The following is a 20,954-nucleotide window of genomic DNA, read 5'->3' on the forward strand; positions in this document are numbered from 1 at the left end:
AATCCTCACAACCTCTGAGGATGCTTGCCATAGATGCAGGCGAAATGTCAGGAGAGAATGCCTCTAGAACATGACCATATAGCCCGAAAAAACCTACAACAACCCAGTAATAATAATATTCATCATCATCATCTGATTCTTTGGCTATTCTGCTTTCACATGGTTTGTGCTTCTGGCAGCAACATTACATGGGGTGCAGCCACACTAGCATTAATCCAGTTTGACACCACTTTAACTGCTATGGCTCAATGCTACAGGGTCATGGGAGTCATAGTTTGGCCAGGCATCTGGAGTCTTTAGCAGAGAAGTCCTTGTAAAAGTACAGCTCTCATGATTACAAAGCTATCAGCAGTGGCAGTTAAAGTGGTGTCAAACTGCGTTAATTCTGCAGTGTAGATGCACCCTTGGGCAGCTCCAGGTTCGGCCCTCACTCTCTCAAATGTACTAGAAATGGGGACTCCTCTTTGGGTGGCTATTTTTGGCAATCTCACGGCACTTTTCCGCACCTCTCCCTCTTCCCTCCTTCCTTTTTTCTCAGCTCGATGCGTCACCATCATCATCATCTCAGGTCGCCTTGAAGCGAGGAAAGTGTGAGCAGAACACGCGTGACTTGAGTCACAAAAGAAGCCCAATTAGTAGTCCTTGGAGCAGAGAGAGATTTAGAAGGGAAAAGAGAAGGGAGATGGGAGAATGGTCATATAGGGGCCACCTAGGCAATACAATTAATGCCATTTGCCACCACTTTCACTGCCATGGCTCAATGCTTTGGGATCCTAGGAGTTGTAGTTTGGTGCGGCACCAGAACTCTTTGGTAGAGAAGGCCAAAGACCTTTGTAAAACTACAACTCCCAAAATCCCATAGCACTGAGCCCTGGCAGTTAAAACGTAGATGCACCCCATGATCTTATAAAATGACAACTCTAAAAATCCCATAGCATTGAGCCCTGGTAGTTAAAGTGTAGATGCATCCCAGGACTTTATAAAACTACAACTCTCAAAACCCCATAGCATTGAGCCCTGGTAGTTAAAGTGTAGGTGCATCCCAGGACCTTATAAAACTACAACTCTCAAAATCCCACAGCACTGAGCCCTGGTAGTTAAAGTGTAGATGTGCCCCAGGACCTTATAAAACTACAACTTCCAGGATTCCATAGCACTGAGCCATGGCAGTTAACATGTAGATGCACCCCAGGACTTTATAAAACTACAACTCTCAAAACCCCATAGTACTGAACCCTAGTAGTTAAAGTGTAGATGCACGCCAGGGCCTTATAAAACTACAACTCTCAAAATCCTATAGCACAGCCCTGGTAGTTAAAGTGTAGATGCACCCCAGGACTTTATAAAAATACAACTTCCAGGACTCCATGGCACTGAGTCATGGCACTAAACGTGTAGATGCACCTCAGGACCTTATAAAACTACAACTCCAAAAATTGTATAGGAATGAGGCCTGGTAGTTGAAGTATAGATGCACCCCGGGAACTTACAAAACTACAACTCTCAGGACTCAATAGCACTGAGCCATGGTAGTTAAAGTGTTGCTGCACCCCAGGTCCTTTTAAAATTATAACTCCTGAAATCCCATAGCACTGAGCCCTGGTAGTTAAAGTGTAGATGTGTCCCATGACCTTATAAAACGACAACTTCCAGGACTTCATAGCACTGAGCCATGGCAGTTAACTTGTAGATGCACCCCAGGACCTTATAAAACTACAACTCCCAAAATCCCATAGTACTGAGTCCTAGTAGTTAAAGTGTAGATGCACCCAGAACCTTATAAAACTACAACTCCCAAAATTGTTTAGGAATGAGCCCTGGTACTTGAAGTTCAGGTGTACCCCAGGTCCTTATAAAACTACAACTCCCAAAATCCCATAACACTGATCCCTGGTAGTTAAAGTATAGATGCACCCCAGGAACTTATAAAACAAGAACTCCCAGGACTCAATAGCACTGAGCCACAGCAGTTAAAGTGTAACTGCACCCCAGGTCCTGATAAAATTATAACTCCTGGAATCCCATAGCACTGAGCTCTGGTAGTTAAAGTGTAAATGTGCCCCAGGACCTTATAAAACTACAACTCCCAAAATCCCATAGCACTGATCCCTGGTAGTTAAAGTATAGATGTGCACCCCAGGAACTTATAAAACTACAACTCCCAGGACTCAATAGCACTGAGCCATGGCAGTTAATGTGTAGATGCACCCCAGGAACTTATAAAACTACAACTCCCAGGACTCAATAGCACTAAGCCATGGCAGTTAAATTGTAGCTGCACCCCAGGTCCTTATAAAACTATAACTCCTGAAATCCCATAGCACTGATCCCTGGTAAAGTGTAGATGTGCCCCAGGAACTTATAAAACTACAACTTCCAGGACTCAATAGCACTGAGCCATGGCGGTTAAAGTGTAGCTGCACCCCAGGTCCTTATAAAATTATAACTCCTGAAATCCCATAGCACTGAGCCCTGGTAGTTAAAGTGTAGATGTGCCCCAGAACCTTATAAAACTACAACTTCCAGGACTCCATAGCACTTAGCCATGGCAGTTAATGTGTAGATGCACCCCAAGGTCTTATAAAACGACAACTCTCAAAACCCCTAACACTGAGCCCTGGTAGTTAACATGTAGATGCACCCCAGGAACCTATAAAACTACAACTCTCAAAATCCCATAGTACTGAGCCCTGGTAGTAAAGTGTAGCTGCACCCCAGGACCTTATAAATCTACAACTCTCAAAACCCCATAGCATTGAGCCCTGGTAGTTAACATGTAGATGCACCCCAGGACCTTTTAAAACTACAACTCTCAAAATCCCATAGTACTGAGCTCTGGTAGTTAAAGTGTAAATGCACCCCAGGACCTTATAAAACTACAACTCCCAAAATTGTTTAGGAATGAGCCCTGGCACTTGAAGTTCAGGTGTACCCCAGGTCCTTATAAAACTACAACTCCCAAAATCCCATAGCACTGATCCCTGGTAGTTAAAGTATAGATGCACCCCAGGGACTTATAAAACTACAACTCCCAGGACTCAATAGCACTGAGCTATGGCAGTTAAAGTGTAACTGCACCCTAGGTCCTTATAAAACTGTAACTCCTGAAATCCCATAGCACTGAGCCCTGGTAGTTAACATGTAGATGCACCCCAGGACCTTTTAAAACTACAACTCTCAAAATCCCATAGTACTGAGCTCTGGTAGTTAAAGTGTAAATGCACCCCAGGACCTTATAAAACTACAACTCCCAAAATTGTTTAGGAATGAGCCCTGGCACTTGAAGTTCAGGTGTACCCCAGGTCCTTATAAAACTACAACTCCCAAAATCCCATAGCACTGATCCCTGATAGTTAATGTATAGATGCAATAAATAAATAAATCACAACAAAAGATCCTACGTTATATTAAATGTGTGCAAAGAGTTGATACACAGCATTTTAATACAACATCCCTAAGGCACACCATAACAACAAATATAATGTTAAACGTATGTGGCAAGTTGTTCCTATGCATTTTAATACGTCCCTAAGGTATCACACCATCACAACAAATAAGTTAACAAATAAAACACCCCTACATTATGTTTGCAACTTAATATAACAATCCTAAGGCCATGCCCCCAACTTCATCAATGTATTCTTCCTTAAGGGACAATGGCTTTTGAAGTCAAGGCAGCTCAGTGGAGCCTCCATGCTTAGAGGCAGTCTATCAGGTGAGAGCTGTCAGCCTTCATACCTGGCTTTTCGGATTCATCTGATCTGTCCATCCGCTGCAGGTGAAGGGGTGTCGGATCAAAAGGATTTGGTTCAGTTGCGGCAGGGCTTTTTTTTTGTAGGTTCACTCTGGTTCCTCTTTGAAGCTCCACCTCTTCCAGGCACTTCTTTGCAACTAAAGGAACCTAGTTTGGAGGCTAGCAATTAATGGAGTGCTATCATTTAGCCTTGTTGTTATTCTCATTGCAGGTATTAAGCACATTCCTTGCATAGTTTTTTTTTTAAATAAAGGATGATCATAGCTTATAGCTTCCTGGTCAAGATGGACTCAATGCATATAAAACAGCTGTCCAATTGGCACCCCCAGCTATGACTCATGGACATGCTGCGCATCTATCGGGGTGATTACGGTAACCGTGACTCAGCTTGTCTCCTGAGCAGGAGAACTGTACCATATTCTCTAGACAATGGGATCAGCTGCTGACATTGCTGGGAGGAAGCCTGCGCCTTCACCAATATTGCAATTTACATTTTCTGTTTAATTAATTTATGACATTTATATGCTGCCCTTCTCACCCCGAAGGGGACTCAGAGCGGCTTACAAGATATATATATACATACAATATATTATGTTATTAGCATAGTACAATATCAGTATTAAATATTACTATATTGTACTATACCATTATATTGTAATATTATTAGTAATATTACATGTAATATAAATATACAGTTATAATATCATAATATATTATTATTAGTGTTATATTGCATTAGGTTAAAAAAGTAAAAGTTTTCCCCTGACATTAAGTCTAGTCGTGTCCGACTCTGGGGGTTGGTGCTCATCTCCATTTCTAAGCCGAATGAGCCGGCATTGTCCATAGACACCTCCAAGGTCATGTGGCCGGCATGACTGCATGGAGCGCCATTACCTTCCTGCCGGAGCGGTACCTATTGATCTATTCCCATTTGCATGTTTTCGAACTGCTAGGTTGGCAGAAGCTGGGGCTGACAGCAGGAGCTCACCCCACTCCCTAGATTCAAACCACTAATCGTTCAGTCAGCAAGCTCAGCAGCTCAGTAGTTTAACCCACTGTGCCATCGGGTTGAGAAACGCTGATCTACACTTTTTTTTTGTCCTGTCAGGAGTGATTTGAGAAACTGCAAGTCACTTCTGGTGTGAGAGAATTGGCTGTCTGCAAGGACATTGCCCAGGGGATGCCCAGATGTTTTGATGTTTTTACCATCCTTGTGGGAGGCTTCCCTCATGTCCTCACATGAGGAGCTGGAGCTGATAGAGGGAGCTCATCTGCACTCTCCCCGGATTCAAACCTGCAACCTGTCGGTTTTCAGTCCTGCTGGCACACGGGTTTAACCCACTGCGCCACCAGGGCTCCTATCTACACAGTCAAATGAATGCAGTTTGACACCACTTTAATCACTATGGAAGGCACCAAAACTCTTTGACATAGAAGGCTAGGCACCTTGTAAAATTACGACTCCCTGGATCCCATATCATTGAGCCATAGCAGTTAAAGTGGTGTCAAACTGCATTCATTCTTCAGTGTAGATACAGGCGAAATGTGTCTACACCAGCCTGTTCACATGTCTTCATAGTGGAGCTCAATGTCCAGGTTCAAACAGATGGGCTTTCAAGCTGCCTGACCCTCTGCCGTTCGTTTACTTTGATTTAGACATCCAGTTTAATTATACCTTCCCGAGCTCCTGGAGTGAAAAGCTTTTAGTCGTCATAGGAACAAGAATACATCCTTCCAGTTTAGTTAACCCACTGCCTGTTGTTTTCGCCATTTCGGAATAGGCTTGTCAATCTTTTGGCCAGCGGGACACAAGCTGGGCTTTGAACAGCTTGCCTTACCATTGCAGTAGCAGTGAAACATCTCTTGGCATGAGGCAAGAGGAGGAACTTGAACTTGTTTGACATTTCTGCTTTCAGTTGTTGTTTTCTACCTTCGATTTATGGTGACCCTATCAACGAGACACCTCCAAGTCACAATGCTCGGGTCTTGCAAACTCAGACCAGCCGTGGCTTGCCTGGGTGCATCTACACTGCAGAATTAATGCCATTTAACACCACTTTAACTGTCACAGGATCCTGAGAGTTGTAGTTTTGTAAGCCTTCTCTGCCAGAGACCAGTAGTGTCCCACCAAACTGCAACTCAAATGTCTCTATAGCATTGAGCCATGAGAATCAAAGTACTACATTCTACAGTGCAGGTGGAACCCTAATCTTCTGATTTGACTTCAGTCTCCACTCTGATACATGATTGCTAATTAGACACATTAAATGTGTAAATACAGGCACATCTCCTGGTGATGCTCTTTTTTCCAAGTTTTTTTTACAGCCTATCTTTGCTCCTCATTCTAGTTGGAAGTTTTTTAGCAGCATCAGCTGTTGGAAATAGCAACTTTCTCATGCCCCCACTAGTTATTTGTTATGTATATAACTGCTTTCTGTATTGTATGTATTGTTTTGCAATTTTACCCAACCTCTTTGTTGTGGGAGGGGCTGCAGACCATGCAATCAGGTCTAGACATGTTTAGGACCTGAGACTCCATTTCAGATCAGTGTTTGATTCAGACTTCAGTGGAGATAGAAGTTATTAGACTCTTAGAGAGAGTAGAAGCCATCCTTATGCTTTTAGTCAGTCATTGTGTGTTTATATCAGGAACAGTACAGTTTGTTGTTTATTCGTTCAGTCGCTTCCAACTCTTCGTGACCTCCTGGACCAGCCCACACCAGAGCTCCCTGTTGGCTTTCATCGCCCCCATCTCCTTCAGAGTCAAGCTAGTCACTTCAAGGATACCATCCATCAACCTTGCCCTTGGTCGGTCCCTCTTCCTTTTTCCTTCCTTTTTCCATCCATTTTCCCCAGCATCATTGTCTTCTCTAAGCTTTCCTGTCTTCTCATTATGTGGCCAAAGTACTTAATCTTTGCCTCTAATATCCTTCCCTCCAGTGAGCAGTTGAGTTTTATTTCCTGGAGGATGGACTGGTTGGATCTTCTTGCGGTCCAAGGAACTCTCAGAACTTCCCTCCAGCATCACAGTTCTTTTGCTCAGCCTTCCTTATTGTCCAGCTCTCACATCCGTAGGTGACTATGGGGAATACCATTGCTTTAACTATGCGGATCTTCGTTGCCATTGTGATGTCTCTTTTGTCGTTGTTCATTCGTTCAGTCATTTCCGACTCTTCGTGACTTCACGGACGAGCCCACACCAGAGCTCCCTGTCAGTCGTTACCACCCTCAACTCCTTCAAGGTCAATCCAGTCACTTCAAGGATACCATCCATCCATCTTGCCCTTGGTCGGCCCCTCTTCCTTTTTCCTTTCATTTTCCCCAGCATAATTGTCTTCTCTAAGCTTTCCTTTCTTCTTATGATGTGGCCAAAGTACTTCATCTTGGCCTCTACTATTCTTCCATCCAATGAGCAGTCAGGCTTTATTTCTGGAAGTATGGACTGGTTGGATCTTCCCGCTGTCCAAGGCACTCTCAGAACTTTCCTTTAACCTTCACTATTTTATCGAGATTTGTCATCGCTCTCCTCCCAAGAAAGAAATATCTTCTGATTTCCTGGCTGCAGTCTGTGTCTCCAGTAATCTTTGCACCTAAAAATATAAAGTCTGTCACCACCTCCATGTTTTCTCCTTCTGTTTGCCAGTTATCCATCAGTCTGGTTGCCATCATCTTTGTTTTTTTCATGTTTAGCTGCAACCCAGCTTTTGCACTTTCTTCTTTCACCTTGATTAGAAGGCTCCTCAGCTCCTCTTTGCTTTCAGCCTTCAAAATGGTATCATCTGCCTATCTAAGGTTGTTAATGTTTCTTCCAGCAATTTTTACCCCAGCCTTGCATTAACCAAGCCCCGCACATTGCATGATGTGTTCTGCATACAAGTTGAATAGGTTAGGTGAGAATATACAACCCTGCTGTACACCTTTCCCAATCTTGAACCAGTCTGTTGTTCCGTGGTCTGTTCTTACTGTTGCTACAGATTCCTCAGGAGACAGTCGAGGTGACTTAGTATCCCCATACCACCAAGAACATGCCACAGTTTATTATGATCTACACAGTCAAAGGCTTTAGAATGGCCAATCAAACAGAAATAGGTGTTTTTCTGAAACTCCCTGCCTTTCTCCATTATCCAGTGGTTATTGGCATTTTGGTCTCTCGTTCCTCTGCCTTTTCTAAACCAAGCTTGTACATCCAACAACTCTCGCTCCATGTATTGCTGGAGTCTGCCTTGCAGGATTTTGGGCATTACAATACAGTTTAGCCTTCAATAAGATGTATGTTTAAAGACTCCATTGGACTATGGACTATTGAATCTAAGGAAGAAAAAAAATTCGGGAGGGGTTGAAATTTTCGGGGGGGGGTTGAAAATTTTGCGGGGGGGGTGGGGAGTTGAAACCTGCCTCCTAGCTCACGCTGAAGCAAAGAGCACAGCAGGGGGCAGAGCAGCCTTCAGTAGCCTGCAGCTCCGCCCCTGTCAACCACCTCCACCAAGTCTGGCCTCCTTAATGAGAGCATTCAACACAAACACACTCAACTTGGTTGCTTCACTACGTCGGCTATTGCTGCAAGTAATGACAGTGTGAATAAATTGTCAATATTTGCCTGAGATAGTGCTTGCAGTTCTGGAGGGACTCTTAATTTTTTGCATCTCATAGACTTAGCATGGGGATTTGGTTAACCAATTAAAATTCATGAGTAAAACAGGTTTTTTTAAAAAAAATCTGAAACATTTCGGGGGGGGGGTTGAACCCCTAAAACCACTCCCTCGCTACAGGCCTGCCTGTGCTACCTACACTGATAAACTACTTAAAATCATATTGTAACTGGATTAATAAGCAAAGTTTTGTATGCTGTATACATGAAGTTTTGTGAGTAAACCAACCGTTACTTTTAAAGAAGACTGTTTATTTTGTCTCATGAGAGCACGATTTAAAGGCAAATATATTTTAAGGGAGAGTAGATGTTTGGGGCAACTAACGGAACGCTTCTGAAACTTTGTCAAATGAATATGTGTTTTTGTGCATTGGCATGTCTTTCTTCCTGACAGTTCAAAGACATACCTAGGTACATCAGTTTAACAGCTGAGAGATCTTTGCACGAATGCTGGTAAACACAGAGACAGGCAGGCACAAACACAGCCATCCTTGGACACACACACAAGAGTCCCACTGTATTGTCAAAGGCTTTCATGGCCGGAATCACTGGGTTGTTGTAGGTTTTTCGGGCTGTATGGCCATGTTCTAGAAGCATTCTCTCCTGACGTTTCACCTGCATCTATGGCAAGCATCCTCAGAGGTTCAGACCCCTCAGCCTCTGTGGATGCCTGCCATAGGTGTGGATGAAACATCAGGAGAGAATGCTTCTGGAACATGGCCACACAGCCCAGAAAAACTACAACGAGAGTCCCACTACTCACTCCCAACACACATCTCATACATGATTCTCTTCCTCTTGCAACATGACAAAGGTACAGACACCACAGCTTTTACAAATGGTGCGTTTTATTTATTGCTCCAAAATAAAAGCAAATGGGAGGGGGGAATACCGAAGGGCTGAAAAACAGGGCCGTGAGCAGGTAACGGTTCAAAAGGAAGCATTTCCTAGAAATTCCATTTCGTTGGGGAGATGTCACACCATTTTGTCTCCCTCCCCCCTCCCCCTCCCCTTCCAAACATGAATGGAACTAATAGGGATAGCGCAGGGGTTGTTTACAAATGGGGAGAAATAGGGACGGGTGAGTAAGTAATCCCTTTGCCCTTTTTCAGAATAGCAGAGAATGGCCAGCAAAGGAAAAGGTGGATCTGACAAATCAGCTGATGAACAAGAAAGGTGAGAAAAGGGCAGGTGCAGGAGGGGGCATATTTCCTATATCTAATCCCATACTTTTTTTGTGTGTCTGGAGCGACTTGAGAAACTGCAAGTCGCTTCTGGTGTGAGAGAATTGGCCATCTGCAAGGACATTACCCAGGCAACACCTGGATGTTTTGATGTTTTACCATCTTTGTGGGAGGCTTCTCTTATGTCTCTGGATGGGGAGCTGGAGCTGACAGTGGGAGCTCATCCGCGCTCTCCCTGGATTCGATCCTCTGACATGTCAGTCTTCAGTCCTGCCGGCACAGGGGTTTGACCCATTGTGCCACCGGGGGTTCCTAATCCCATACTGTAGATAGGTTAATAGTTTAGGGTTATTTTTCCTTTGAGGTGAATGTCTGGCCATTCTATCAGACTTTTTCCATGCAGAAGGGATTAGTTTTCCCCCCCTCCTTAAAAAAATTCCCTAAAGGGTATTTTAATACATTTTGGCACTACACATCGAACTTTCTGTTTTGACTTAAGACATCACACAAAATGCCTCTCCTTCAGCATCTTTAAAAAGGATGTTGGGTGGCTTTCTGTTCTGGGGAGCTGAAGCTGTCAATCAAAACACTTCTGCGTTCGCATCCCGAACGAACAGATGTCCTTCTAGAGGACTTAATCCACAAAAACGGTATTCTTAACACTTAAGTGCACATGGAATTCTCCTGAAACAAGGATATGAAGATCGATAGCCACATGAAAAGAAAACTTACGTCTTCAAAAGAATTTTTTTTCTTTTTCCTAAAAGTAAATAATTTTTCTCTGCTTTATCATTCAAAGGACTTCATGAAGAAGCAGGAGATTTAAAGCCTCCAGTTATTTATAATTATTATTATAATTTTTTTTCAAAGCATACGAGACAAATGAAGAAGTAAACAAGTATATTTTGCAAAGGCTGGAAACAAAATAATATAAAAACATTGGCACAATGGTGTGAAATTACTCTTATATCTCAATGATTTATTATTTCTGAAGACATTAACACGATCATCTGCCTCTATCCATAAAAACATACCCAAATTCCTGAATCATTTTGGTCTAAAGCAGATATGGGCAAATTTTGGCCCTCCAGGTGTTTTGGACTCCAACTCCCACAATTCCTAACAGCCTCAGGCCCCTTCCTTTTCCCCCTCAGCCGCTTAAGCGGCTGAGGGGGGAAAAGAAAGGGCCTGAGGCTGTTAGGAATTGTGGGAGTTGGAGTCCAAAACACCTAGAGGGCCAAACTTTGCCCATGTCTGGCCTAAAAAGTTTTATAAGAATGCTACCAAAAACAAAAGGTAGCACCTCCTTTTTCTCTAAATTTAATTTTCAACCTGCATAAAGGCAGAATTGGAAGTAAATAACATATTGTACAATCCACTGGAAAGTTCTCTTGTACGAGCAACCACTATAAATGAACAAAAGACAACCAAGGCAGAGTCAACAGGACTCCATTGACGGCAATCTTATATGAATAGACATTCCCAGATTCAAATTATTAAATTATTTTCCCACCCCTAAATAATACTAAACCTAGTCTAAGTAAATGAAATAATTGTGTTGTCGAAGGCTTTCATGGCCGGAATCACCAGGTTGTTGTGAGTTTTTCAGGCTGTATGGCGATGTTCCGGAAGCATTCTCTCCTGACAGTTCACCTGCATCTATGGCAGGCATCTTCAGAGGTGATGAGGTCTGTTGGAAACTAGGAAAATGAGATTTTATATATCTGTGGGATGTCCAGGGTGGGAGAAAGAACTCTTGTCCTCCTAAGCTGCAAACACAGTCTTTTGGGTGTGCATTACCCCAAACAGGTCTAGTTTGTTACAACTCCAAGCCTATGTCGGTGCACATGTTGTTCAGCTGCCTTCAAACTGCATTAAGTGGTCAGTGTAGATGTGCCCATAGAGCAGGCATGGGCAAATTTCAACAGGTATTTTGGACTCCAACTCCATTTGAGGTGGCCAATTGAAACATTCACACGTACCAATAATAATAATAATAATAATAATAATCCTTTATTTGTACCCCGCTACCATCTCCCGAAGGACTCGGTGCGGCTTACAGTAGGCCGAGACCCAATACAACAATAAACAAGACAACAATACAGCAGTAAATAAAACTCAAGCAATAACATTAACAATAACAACACGACACAATTAAAAACTAAAGCAGGGACAGCTAGCACCTCCCAACAAAGGATTCCCCCAAGCAGGAAGCAGCCAGACTTTGAAGCTGCAAGGCCATTCAGTGCTGCTCAGGGTGGCTCATTGCAGCATTCACATTCGCCTCCAGCAGACAGGAGATCTTTCTCCCACCCTGGATTTTCCAGATATATAAAACTCAATTTTCCTAGTTTCTAACATGCCTCACAACCTCTGAGGATGCCTGCCAAAGATGCAGATGAAACTGAAATTAGGTACGTGTGAATGAAATTGAAACATTCACATGTACCTAAAGCACGGACAGCTAGCACCTCCCAACAAAGGATTCCCCCTGGCAGGAAGCAGCCAGACTTTGAAGCTGCAAGGCCATTCAGTGCTGCTCAGGGTGGTTCATTGCAGCATTCACATTCACCTCCACCAGACAGGAGATCTTTCTCCCACCCTGGACATTCCACAGATATATAAAACTCCATTTTCCTAGTTTCCAACAGACCTCACAACCTCTGAGGATGCCTGCTAAAGAGCAGATGAAACATCAGAAGAGAATGCTTCTGGAACATGGCCATACAGCTTGGAAAACTCACAACAATGCAAAGAAATAATTGACTGTGCAGCCCAACACAAGATTTGACTTAGACATCAGTTCTAACAAGCCTTTTTTGTGTGTATACAACATCAGAACTTTTGCTTTAATCTTCTCTTCCTATTGAAGAGTTTGGGAAGAAGATCGGAAGGTCAGAGGAAGAACAGAAGTGTAATCAGAAATCGATTTGCAGGCAACTGTTAATCACTAAGGCTCTGATTCTGTGCCCATTTACCTGGGATTCAGCTCCACTGAAGGCAGTTGGGCTTCATTTCAGGTAACTCTGCATAGAATTTTTCTGTAAAGCTACTGGCAGACTGCCTTGTTTTTTGCAGGACTTTTCAAGAGCTTCATGGCCAAGTATAAGGATTGGTACGTGTTCCAGATGGAAAAATGTGTTAGGGCATGTAAGAAATAAGTTAGTGTGTGTGCTAGCAGTAAAATGCATAGTACAAAGCTGATTGGCTGGGCCATGACTGGGGAGCTAGCTGAGCCTGGGAGTTTTGGATACAGTTACATTTTCAAACTACGCGTGATTTACATTACGCCACAGAATGCACTACTGCAAACCTATTCAAAATGACACATTCTGCTTTTTCTTCCTGTAGTAGGGCAACTTCAAACCCATTCTATAGGGCCTACCCAACTCATGAATGAATTGTTACTATGACCCTACTATTTTCCCTCTTGGAAAAGAAGTATTGGCTTACTTTTGGAAGATCTTATTTATTTCCGATCCCGCAAACAACTTAATGGAAGTTCATTCTTCTCAATGTATTGGGTCCGCCCCCCTTTCCATTTTTTTTTTTTTTTACTTTATGGGGTCTACACTTGGTTTTTGTTCCACAGCATCTACTTAGTATCTTTCTTTTATCCTTGTGGGTACTTGTTTGCCATTTTCTTTTAAGACTGAAATACAGTTTGTTAAGGGAAGTTTTGTAGCAACTATATGTTCTGATTTTTTAGGGATGTTACTCTACTACAGAGAACTTTATTTAAACGGCAGCCCCTGTGATTGATGTCAATTTCTTTCTAAAAGGATCCGGAGAGCAAGGTAAAGGGAGTAAAGGGTAAGGTACAAGCCCTCCTTCTTCCTCAGCCCTTAAGGAAATAATAAACCAAGAGAGAATCTGAAGACTTAATAAATAGAGAAATAAATAAAAGGAAACCAACAGATAAAGCAGAAAAAGTGTGTGTGTGTGTGTGCGTGTGTTTGTGTGTGAGAGAAACGCGTTTGGCACATTGAAGAGGGTATTTACAAGGCGAGGGGAGTGGACGGCGTCCAAAGCTGGGAGAGTGGACAGTGAGGCAGCAACATGGAGAGGAAGGGAGAAAGCTCAATCTGTGGGGCAGAGAGAAGAAGAAGAAGCTCCCTCTCTCCCCTCCGTTTTTCCCCTGGGCCCCCCAAAAACCACCTTCCACTATTTCCCTCCGAAATAGGAATCATTCTCAGTCGCTGCTCCTCAAACCCGCTTGGGTCGGGGGAAGAATGCAGATCACAGAACATCTTCTAGATTGAAACCTCATATTCTCTGGTGTCCTGGAGTGGGAGAGAGCGAGGGAAACGGCAGGAGAGAAAAAAGAAGAGATTGCATTATTATGACTGATACTCGCATGCTTTTGCTTACCATATCTCGTTGCTTAGCTTCTCCTAAACTATTTAAGAACAATGTATTGTTGAAGGCTTTCATGGCTGGAATCACTGGGTTGTTGTAGGTTTTTTGGGCTGTATGACCATGTTCTAGAAGCATTCTCTCCTGACGTTTCCCCTGCATCTATGGCAGGCATCCTCAGAGGCTGTGATGTCACAACCTCTGAGGATGCCTGCCATAGATGCAGGGGAAACGTCAGGAGAGAATGCTTCTAGAGCAGTGGTTCTCAACCTGGGGTCCCCAGATGTTTTTAGCCTTCAACTCCCAGAAATCCTAACAGCTGGTAAACTGGCTGGGATTTCTGGGAGTTGTAGGCCAAAAACACCTGGGGACTCACAGGTTGAGAACCACTGTACTACAGAGCAGTTTTGTTGCACTGTCAACAACAACAACAACAACAGCAACAACAATAATAATAATAACAATAATTTATAACCTGCCACCATCATCCAGAGGGACTTGGGATGGCTCAAAAGGCACTCAAATGTGCAAACACACAAAATACAAAAAGCGCAAGGACAATAACGCAAAAGCAATAACAACCAACATAAGTATCACAAAACCCTCCCTGTTTAAGATCAGTAGAATGCAACAATAGCCGCAGATATAAAACAACTGCAATCAATATCAGTCTCATAAAGTGCACAGTGAATATATGTTCATTAAGGGTTTCTAAACATGGTCAAAGGCTTGTCAAAAAAAGTCAAGTCTTCTATTGTGTACAAAAGGCTTGGAGAGTGGAGGCTAGCCTAATCTCCCTCGGGATGGTATTCTAAAGTCAGGAGGCCACCACCGAGAAAGCCCTCTCTCTCATCCCCACCAACCCCACTTGAGACAAAGGTGGGACTGAAAGCAGGGTCTCCTTGGTAGATCTTAGTGCCAGTGCTCGTTCATAGAAGGAGATGCAATCTTGAAGACAGGTTGGACCTGAAGCGTATAGGGCTTTATATATGATAACCTGCACTTTGAATTGGACCCGGAAACCCATTGGCAGCCAGTTGACCTGCTTTAATAGGGCCATGGTATGCTCCCTTATAACCTATAATTCTGGGCAGCACAATTGGAGATGTTGACAAGCTGCAATGTGTCCAGATGAGGGCAACTAAAATAATCTTCCTTGGAGCTACTTTTTGAGTTTTTGGGTGGCCCTTCTGGCTAAAATAGAGAAAGGATCAGACATTGGGCTTGTAGATTTCATAAAGCCTCTCCCCAACTTTCTTCCAGTAATGCAAACACTGATGCAAATACTGGTGGCTCCAATGTTAGCAAGTTAGTGAATGTTCTTCATAAAAAAAATTCCGTATCAGGAGTGACTTGAGAAACTGCAAGTCACTTCTGGTGTGAGAGAACTGGCCGGCTGCAAGGACGTTGCCCAGGGGATGCCCGGATGTTTTGATGTTTTACCATCCTTGTGGGAGGCTTCTCTCATGTACCCGCATGGGGAGCTGGAGCTGACAGAGGGAGCTCATCTGCGCTCTCCCCAGATTCAAACCTCCGATCTGTTGGTCTTCAGTCCTGCCAGCACAAGGGTTTAACCCAGTGGTTCTCAACCTGGGGTCCCCAGATGTTTTTGGCCTACAACTCCCAGAAATCCCAGCCAGTTTACCAGCTATTAGGATTTCTGGGAGTTGAAGGCCAAAAACATCTGGGGACCCCAGGTTGAAAACCACTGGTTTAACCCATTGCGCCTCTGGAGGCGCCTACTTCAGGTTGTATATCTGGACTTTTAAAAACCACCTAGGGCACTGGATATATTTTGGAGATAAAGAGTTCTGCACTACAGACAGTTCCTTGTAAGATAGCATTAAAACCAGGGACTTGGCTTATTGCTATGCCTTTTAGCATAGCATTCAGTCAAATTAATGAACTAGTCTGAAACGTGGTAAAGTATTCCTTGCCTGAGAAAACCCTACGAAATTCATGGAGTCACCATAAGTCAACAGGTGACTGGAGGACGCTTCTATCATGGACTGCAAAAAAGACAAATTAATGGGTTCTAGAGCAATTCAAACTCCAAACTGTAGAAGTCAAAATGAGCAAACATGGTATCATTAAAAGCCAGGAATGCTGCAACTTGCTTATGAGCAGAGAGCTCTTCTCTACAAAAAGAAGTTAAATCCTGACCCACAACACTGTAGAACATCTCACTGCTTTGGAAGTGGGAAATGTCCATCCAGATGGATTCCAATTCACATGCTTCTGCTGTTCTTTTTTAAAAGACCCATTGTTGACAAATGGCTGCCCTAGACATGGCTGAGGAGCCACACATCCCCAGCATCCACACTCACCCCAGCCTCATAGAGAGGGTTGTTGAAGTCCGACTCCACAGTGATCGGGCTGTAGCTGTGAGAGCTGGAGAAAGAGAAACCAAAGAGAGTCTTTCCTTGGAACCTACAGGAGGGGAAAAAGAGGACCAATAAAAACAAGCAGCAGGGCTGTTGGGAAACGCAACACCTCTTTGGGTGCGTGTGACCTGGCGGAGTGACAAGCAACACCTGCTGAGATTACCTTTTCAAAAAAGCCATTCAAGGTACAGGAGCTTATTTCTAGTCCCCCCCCCCCCCCCCCCGGCAACTCTAATAACGACACTCAGTGATCCACATTTGCAGATTTCACTTTTGTAAGATTTGTTTATTTGTGGATTGGTTTATTTGCATAACTCTGGCCAATTTCTGGGGAAAACCTTTTGGGTTACATCCCTATGTAAGTCTCTTGTGCCATCAAGTCTCCAGTCCTCAATGAGTAGCTAGGCTAGAGATAAGATTAAGCTGAGGGATTCCTTTCCTCACTTTACCATGCATGTTTACTAAAAGGGGCTTTGTCTTTACTACTCCTGCTATCCACTGTCTCCTCCTCTTTGAAGATGTACCAATGGAATTTGTGAGGGAACTGTTGCTTGTTGATTATGTTTTGGTTTTATTTTTGCTGTAATATGTTGTCCGGGCTTGGCCCCATGTAAGCCGCTCTGAGTCCCCGTCAGGGAGATGGTGGCGGGGTATAAATAAAGATTATTATTTATTTATTTATTTATTTACTGCACTTGTAGACCGCCGTTCTCAGCCCTAGGGCGACTCACGGCGGTGTACAACATATAAAACCAGGAACAATTTACAACATAAGCAATATCGCATCAACAGTAAACATTATTATTATTATTATTATTATTATTATTATTATTATTATTATTGTATTGCCCTGAGCTTGGCCATGTGGCCATTTGCGATTTTCCAGTTTTCTTCTGCCTTTTCTTCCTTCCAGTGAGGATGCATTTTGTCTCTCTCCTTAGGCAAAAAGTAACTGCATGGACTTTCTGACTTTTTACCCTTTTACTTCTTTAGAAGATGAAATTTAGTAAGCTAGTGAGCTCCAAGACCTTTTCTATCAATAATGTATTTCTTTTACTTCAATACATATTTTTGAACCTAAAGTTCTGACTCTGCAATCCTGTGCCATCCTAAGGAATAGACGCTTATCCCAGCTCATCACATGTACGTTTCTGCTGGTTATGAAGTTTACTTCTGGTCCTCGGCTATATTTATAGTGGAATCACCACAACTGAGGGTTATTTTTGAGCCTAACAGCTCAGATTCCCCAACAAAACTGAATAGAAAGTTACACTGGATAACTTAGAGAATTCCTAGAGAGACCAGTTTTCTAGGCATCTGTAGGTCCTTCAGTGTGATTCGGTGTGATTAATTCCCAGCAGAGCCGGGCTTTAGCACAGCTGGTAAATCACCAGCAATTATAAGATCTACCAACTGAAAGGTTGCCAGTTCAAAGCCCTGGGTTGGCGTGAACACCTGAGTGTCAGCCCAGCTCACTGTTTACCTAAGTAGTTCAAAAACAGCTTAGAGCTGTAAGTAGAGAAATTAGGTACAGCTAAAAAGCGGGAGAGGTCTTTTACCACACCATAAAAGAAAAAGATCAGAAAATGCCAAGTGAACAAAAGGAAGGAGGAAGTCCTGATGGCTCTTCGTCATAGAGGATGGAGTGACAGCACCCCCCTGTGGGTGGATTCAAGCACAACTTCCAAAGTGTCAAAAAGCTGGGTGTCAACACAACATACCTCCTTTCTGTTCTGTCTCTGTCCTGTCTGTTCAAAAACGGCATTGAATGTTTGCCGTGAATATGTACTGAGATCCGCCCTGAGTCCCCTTGGAGACTTAGGGCACAATATAAATAAAGCGTTATTATTATTATTATTATTATTGTAGAATTGCATCACAGAATTGAGAGATTCCTAGAAAGGTAAAAAAAGTAGGTTTTCCATTATTCACAGCAGCCCTGTAACCTTAACCCTAGTGAATGGGGAGGGCTAACTGTTTCGGCAATGTTGAATTTGTCTGAACACTGGTTTAATTTTGCAAAAGTCAAAAGCAAAAAAAAAACTGCAGAAGAAGAAAATCATTTTACTTAACACAGGCATAGTCGACTTCCACATTATTTCAGTTTGTATCTCTGTTAGTGGATTGAAATTTGTGAACATAATTCATTTTAACTATTTTTACTTTCTAATCTTCCTTTGTAACCTGTAAGTCCCTTACTGTATGTCCAGAAAGGTTGAGATGTTCCGCAACCTACGATTTCCAAGCAAACCCAACCCTTTGCAGTAGTTCCCAACCTTTGGGCCTCCAGGTGTTTTGGACTTCAACTCCCAGAAATCCCAGGCATCTTACCAGCTGTTAGGAATTGTGGGAGTTGAAGTCCAAAACACCTGGAAGCCCAAAGGTTGGGAACCACTGATAAAGAAAAGAACTAAGGACGTCTAAGCTGAATCCAGTCACATTGAAAGTCATTGGTCAAATGGCTGCCTTTCAAAGCCTCAACTTGCCCCACCCACTGATTAATAATAATAATAATAATAATAATAATAATAATAATAATAACTTTATTTATATCCCGTCTCCCCAAGGGACTCGGAGCGGCTTACATGAGGCCAACAACACATCAAAAACAACAAGCAGTAATAAAATAACAAGCAATAAACAAAATAAACAATACAATTAATATAACTCACAAGTAGACAATAAACACAAGAATTTAAAAACCTATGGCTGGGCCAAATGTAATTTAAATTTAAAGGATGCTCACTTGGTATAGTAGACATAGATTCCACCAATCAGAAGGATGACGAGGATGATGGGAAGGAAGATCGCCAAGGCAATGTTGCCCCCTTCCATCTGGTGGGAAGGGTCTGTTGTCTGGGTGACTGATGAGAAAACAGAGAAGAGTTAACTCTGGGAATGTATTTCAGTTATCACAGATACAGCTCGTAAATATGACTTTTTGGGACTACAACTTCCAGATGAAGTGTGGCCTGGAAGAGGAGGTTCTGAGGATTGTGGTTCCAAAAAGTTGACTTCACAGGCACAACTGGTAGACCACCTCCCTGAAATCTCTTTCCAATTGCAACATCCATCTGCCACTCTCACCTTCTAGTTTCCGGCCGTCCAATAACTCCTCATAGGCCACTAATGGGGGAGAAAGAAATCAACAGAGAGTGTGTTTAAAGAATGACAAATAAGCAACTGCAGCAAAGTTGGGTGGGAGAAGGGAAGCAGGGATGAGGACACCATACCTTTGCAGAGCGGAGGCTGGCTGGTCCACTGGGATGGATGTCCTGGTATGCAAGTGATGGTCACTTCACCTATGAGCTCAAAGCCCTCATAGCAAAAGAAACGCAAGGATTCCCCTGCTTGGTAGTGATGCTTGTAAAGGGTTTGGTATCCATTCTCTGGGACGCCTGGATTCAAGCAGGGCTCATATTTCACTATAAAGGAGAGAAGGAGCCTTCAGTCCCCTAGCCCTGAGTACAAGCCCCTTACAAGATCCTTACCTGGTTAAACAGATTAAGCCTCCCTTATCTGGCATTCCAATATATTTCATAAGCCAAAATTATATTCTGCCTACAGATTTCTGTTGTGATTTAGTCACTCAGTGAGTTTCAAAATTTCATGGAAATTTGAGGCTGGGTTTTTCAAGTTTCAAATCAGTGTGGTGTAGTAGTTTGAGAGTTGGACTAAGACTCTGGAGACCAGGGTTCAAATCCCTATTCAGACACAGAAACCCACAGGAAGTAGCAACCTGTAATGAAAGGACCAAGGCATTGACATCTCCGGCCCATCCTCTGTTCGGATATAAGTCAGCAAGCCAATGCCTTAAATAAAGAAATCGTTTTCTAAGATCTACAGAGATACTTGCAGCTCAGCAAGCGAGGGTCCAAAAGTGACAGGAGACTAAAAATCAGAACCTCAATCAGTGGCTGAGACCAGATGACAAACTCCCTCCTGGCACCCAGAAAACTAGGCGACTTAGAAGGCACTGGAAAGGGCAGGGCTAGCCTTACCATTAGTCATGAGAAGCAAGCCTCCATAAAGAGTAAATTCTCATTATAAGATAGATTGTTATTCTATCTATATTGTTAGAGAGAGAAGGGTTTTTTTCCTATCTCACCTGCCCAAATAACATATTTATTCTTGGGAACATGTACCATGACTTTGGAGGAAGAGGTGCTCCCTTCTTGTTCAAGTCCTTCTAGCAGAAGTTACCTGCTTCTGATATTTTTAACTTTTTATGGTCCATCTTAATGTTTAAGTCAAAAATAACATTTGAAAAAAAATCTGTTCCTGGTTTTGTTTTGTTTTGGTGTCAGGAGCAGCTTGAGAAACTGCAAATTGCTTCTGGTATGAGAGAATTGGCCAGGAGATGTCAGGATGTTTTACCATCCTGTGGAAGGCTTCTCGCATGGGAAGCTGGAGCTGACAGATGAGAGCTCACCCTGGTCCCCAAATTCAAACCACCAACCTTTCGGTCAGCAGACCTGCCGTCACCATTGCGCCACTGGGGGCTCTGTTCCTGTTTTGAAAGTGCCATTTTCTCTTTAACTGTGCATACTTACTTTGAAAGTAGTTATTATGCTGCAGAAACTACATTTTCGTGGCTACCACAAACTATGTTGAATTAGTTCAGACTC

The 20,954-nt window shown here is 43.0% G+C and overlaps 2 protein-coding genes across 4 annotated transcripts in view; both read right to left on the reverse strand.

Annotated features, from left to right (window-relative positions):
* Positions 1-4,077, reverse strand: part of LOC132777808 (dual specificity protein phosphatase 14-like) — a 27,895-nt gene extending 23,818 nt beyond the window's left edge. For both annotated transcript variants that reach the window (XM_060780277.2, XM_060780279.2), the window contains exon 1: positions 3,739-4,077. In XM_060780277.2, coding sequence (XP_060636260.1) covers positions 3,739-3,769 — 31 coding nt within the window. In that variant the 5' untranslated portion in view covers positions 3,770-4,077. The remainder of the gene's footprint in view (positions 1-3,738) is intronic.
* Positions 4,078-11,573: 7,496 nt separating this feature from the next.
* Positions 11,574-20,954, reverse strand: part of SEZ6L2 (seizure related 6 homolog like 2) — a 38,120-nt gene continuing 28,739 nt past the window's right edge. The window contains exons 14-18 of one of the 2 annotated variants that reach the window (XM_060780251.2): positions 19,560-19,751; positions 19,414-19,452; positions 19,073-19,190; positions 16,270-16,333; positions 11,574-13,869 (exon numbers count right to left, since the gene is read on the reverse strand). In XM_060780251.2, the coding sequence (XP_060636234.2) occupies positions 13,840-13,869; positions 16,270-16,333; positions 19,073-19,190; positions 19,414-19,452; positions 19,560-19,751 (443 nt within the window). In that variant the 3' untranslated portion in view covers positions 11,574-13,839. Of the gene's footprint in view, positions 13,870-16,269; positions 16,373-19,072; positions 19,191-19,413; positions 19,453-19,559; positions 19,752-20,954 lie in introns of both variants that reach the window. The other variant, XM_060780250.2, reaches the window with a different exon arrangement.

The sequence above is a fragment of the Anolis sagrei genome, chromosome 6 (genome assembly GCF_037176765.1).
Source record: "Anolis sagrei isolate rAnoSag1 chromosome 6, rAnoSag1.mat, whole genome shotgun sequence".
Lineage (NCBI taxonomy): Eukaryota > Metazoa > Chordata > Lepidosauria > Squamata > Dactyloidae > Anolis > Anolis sagrei.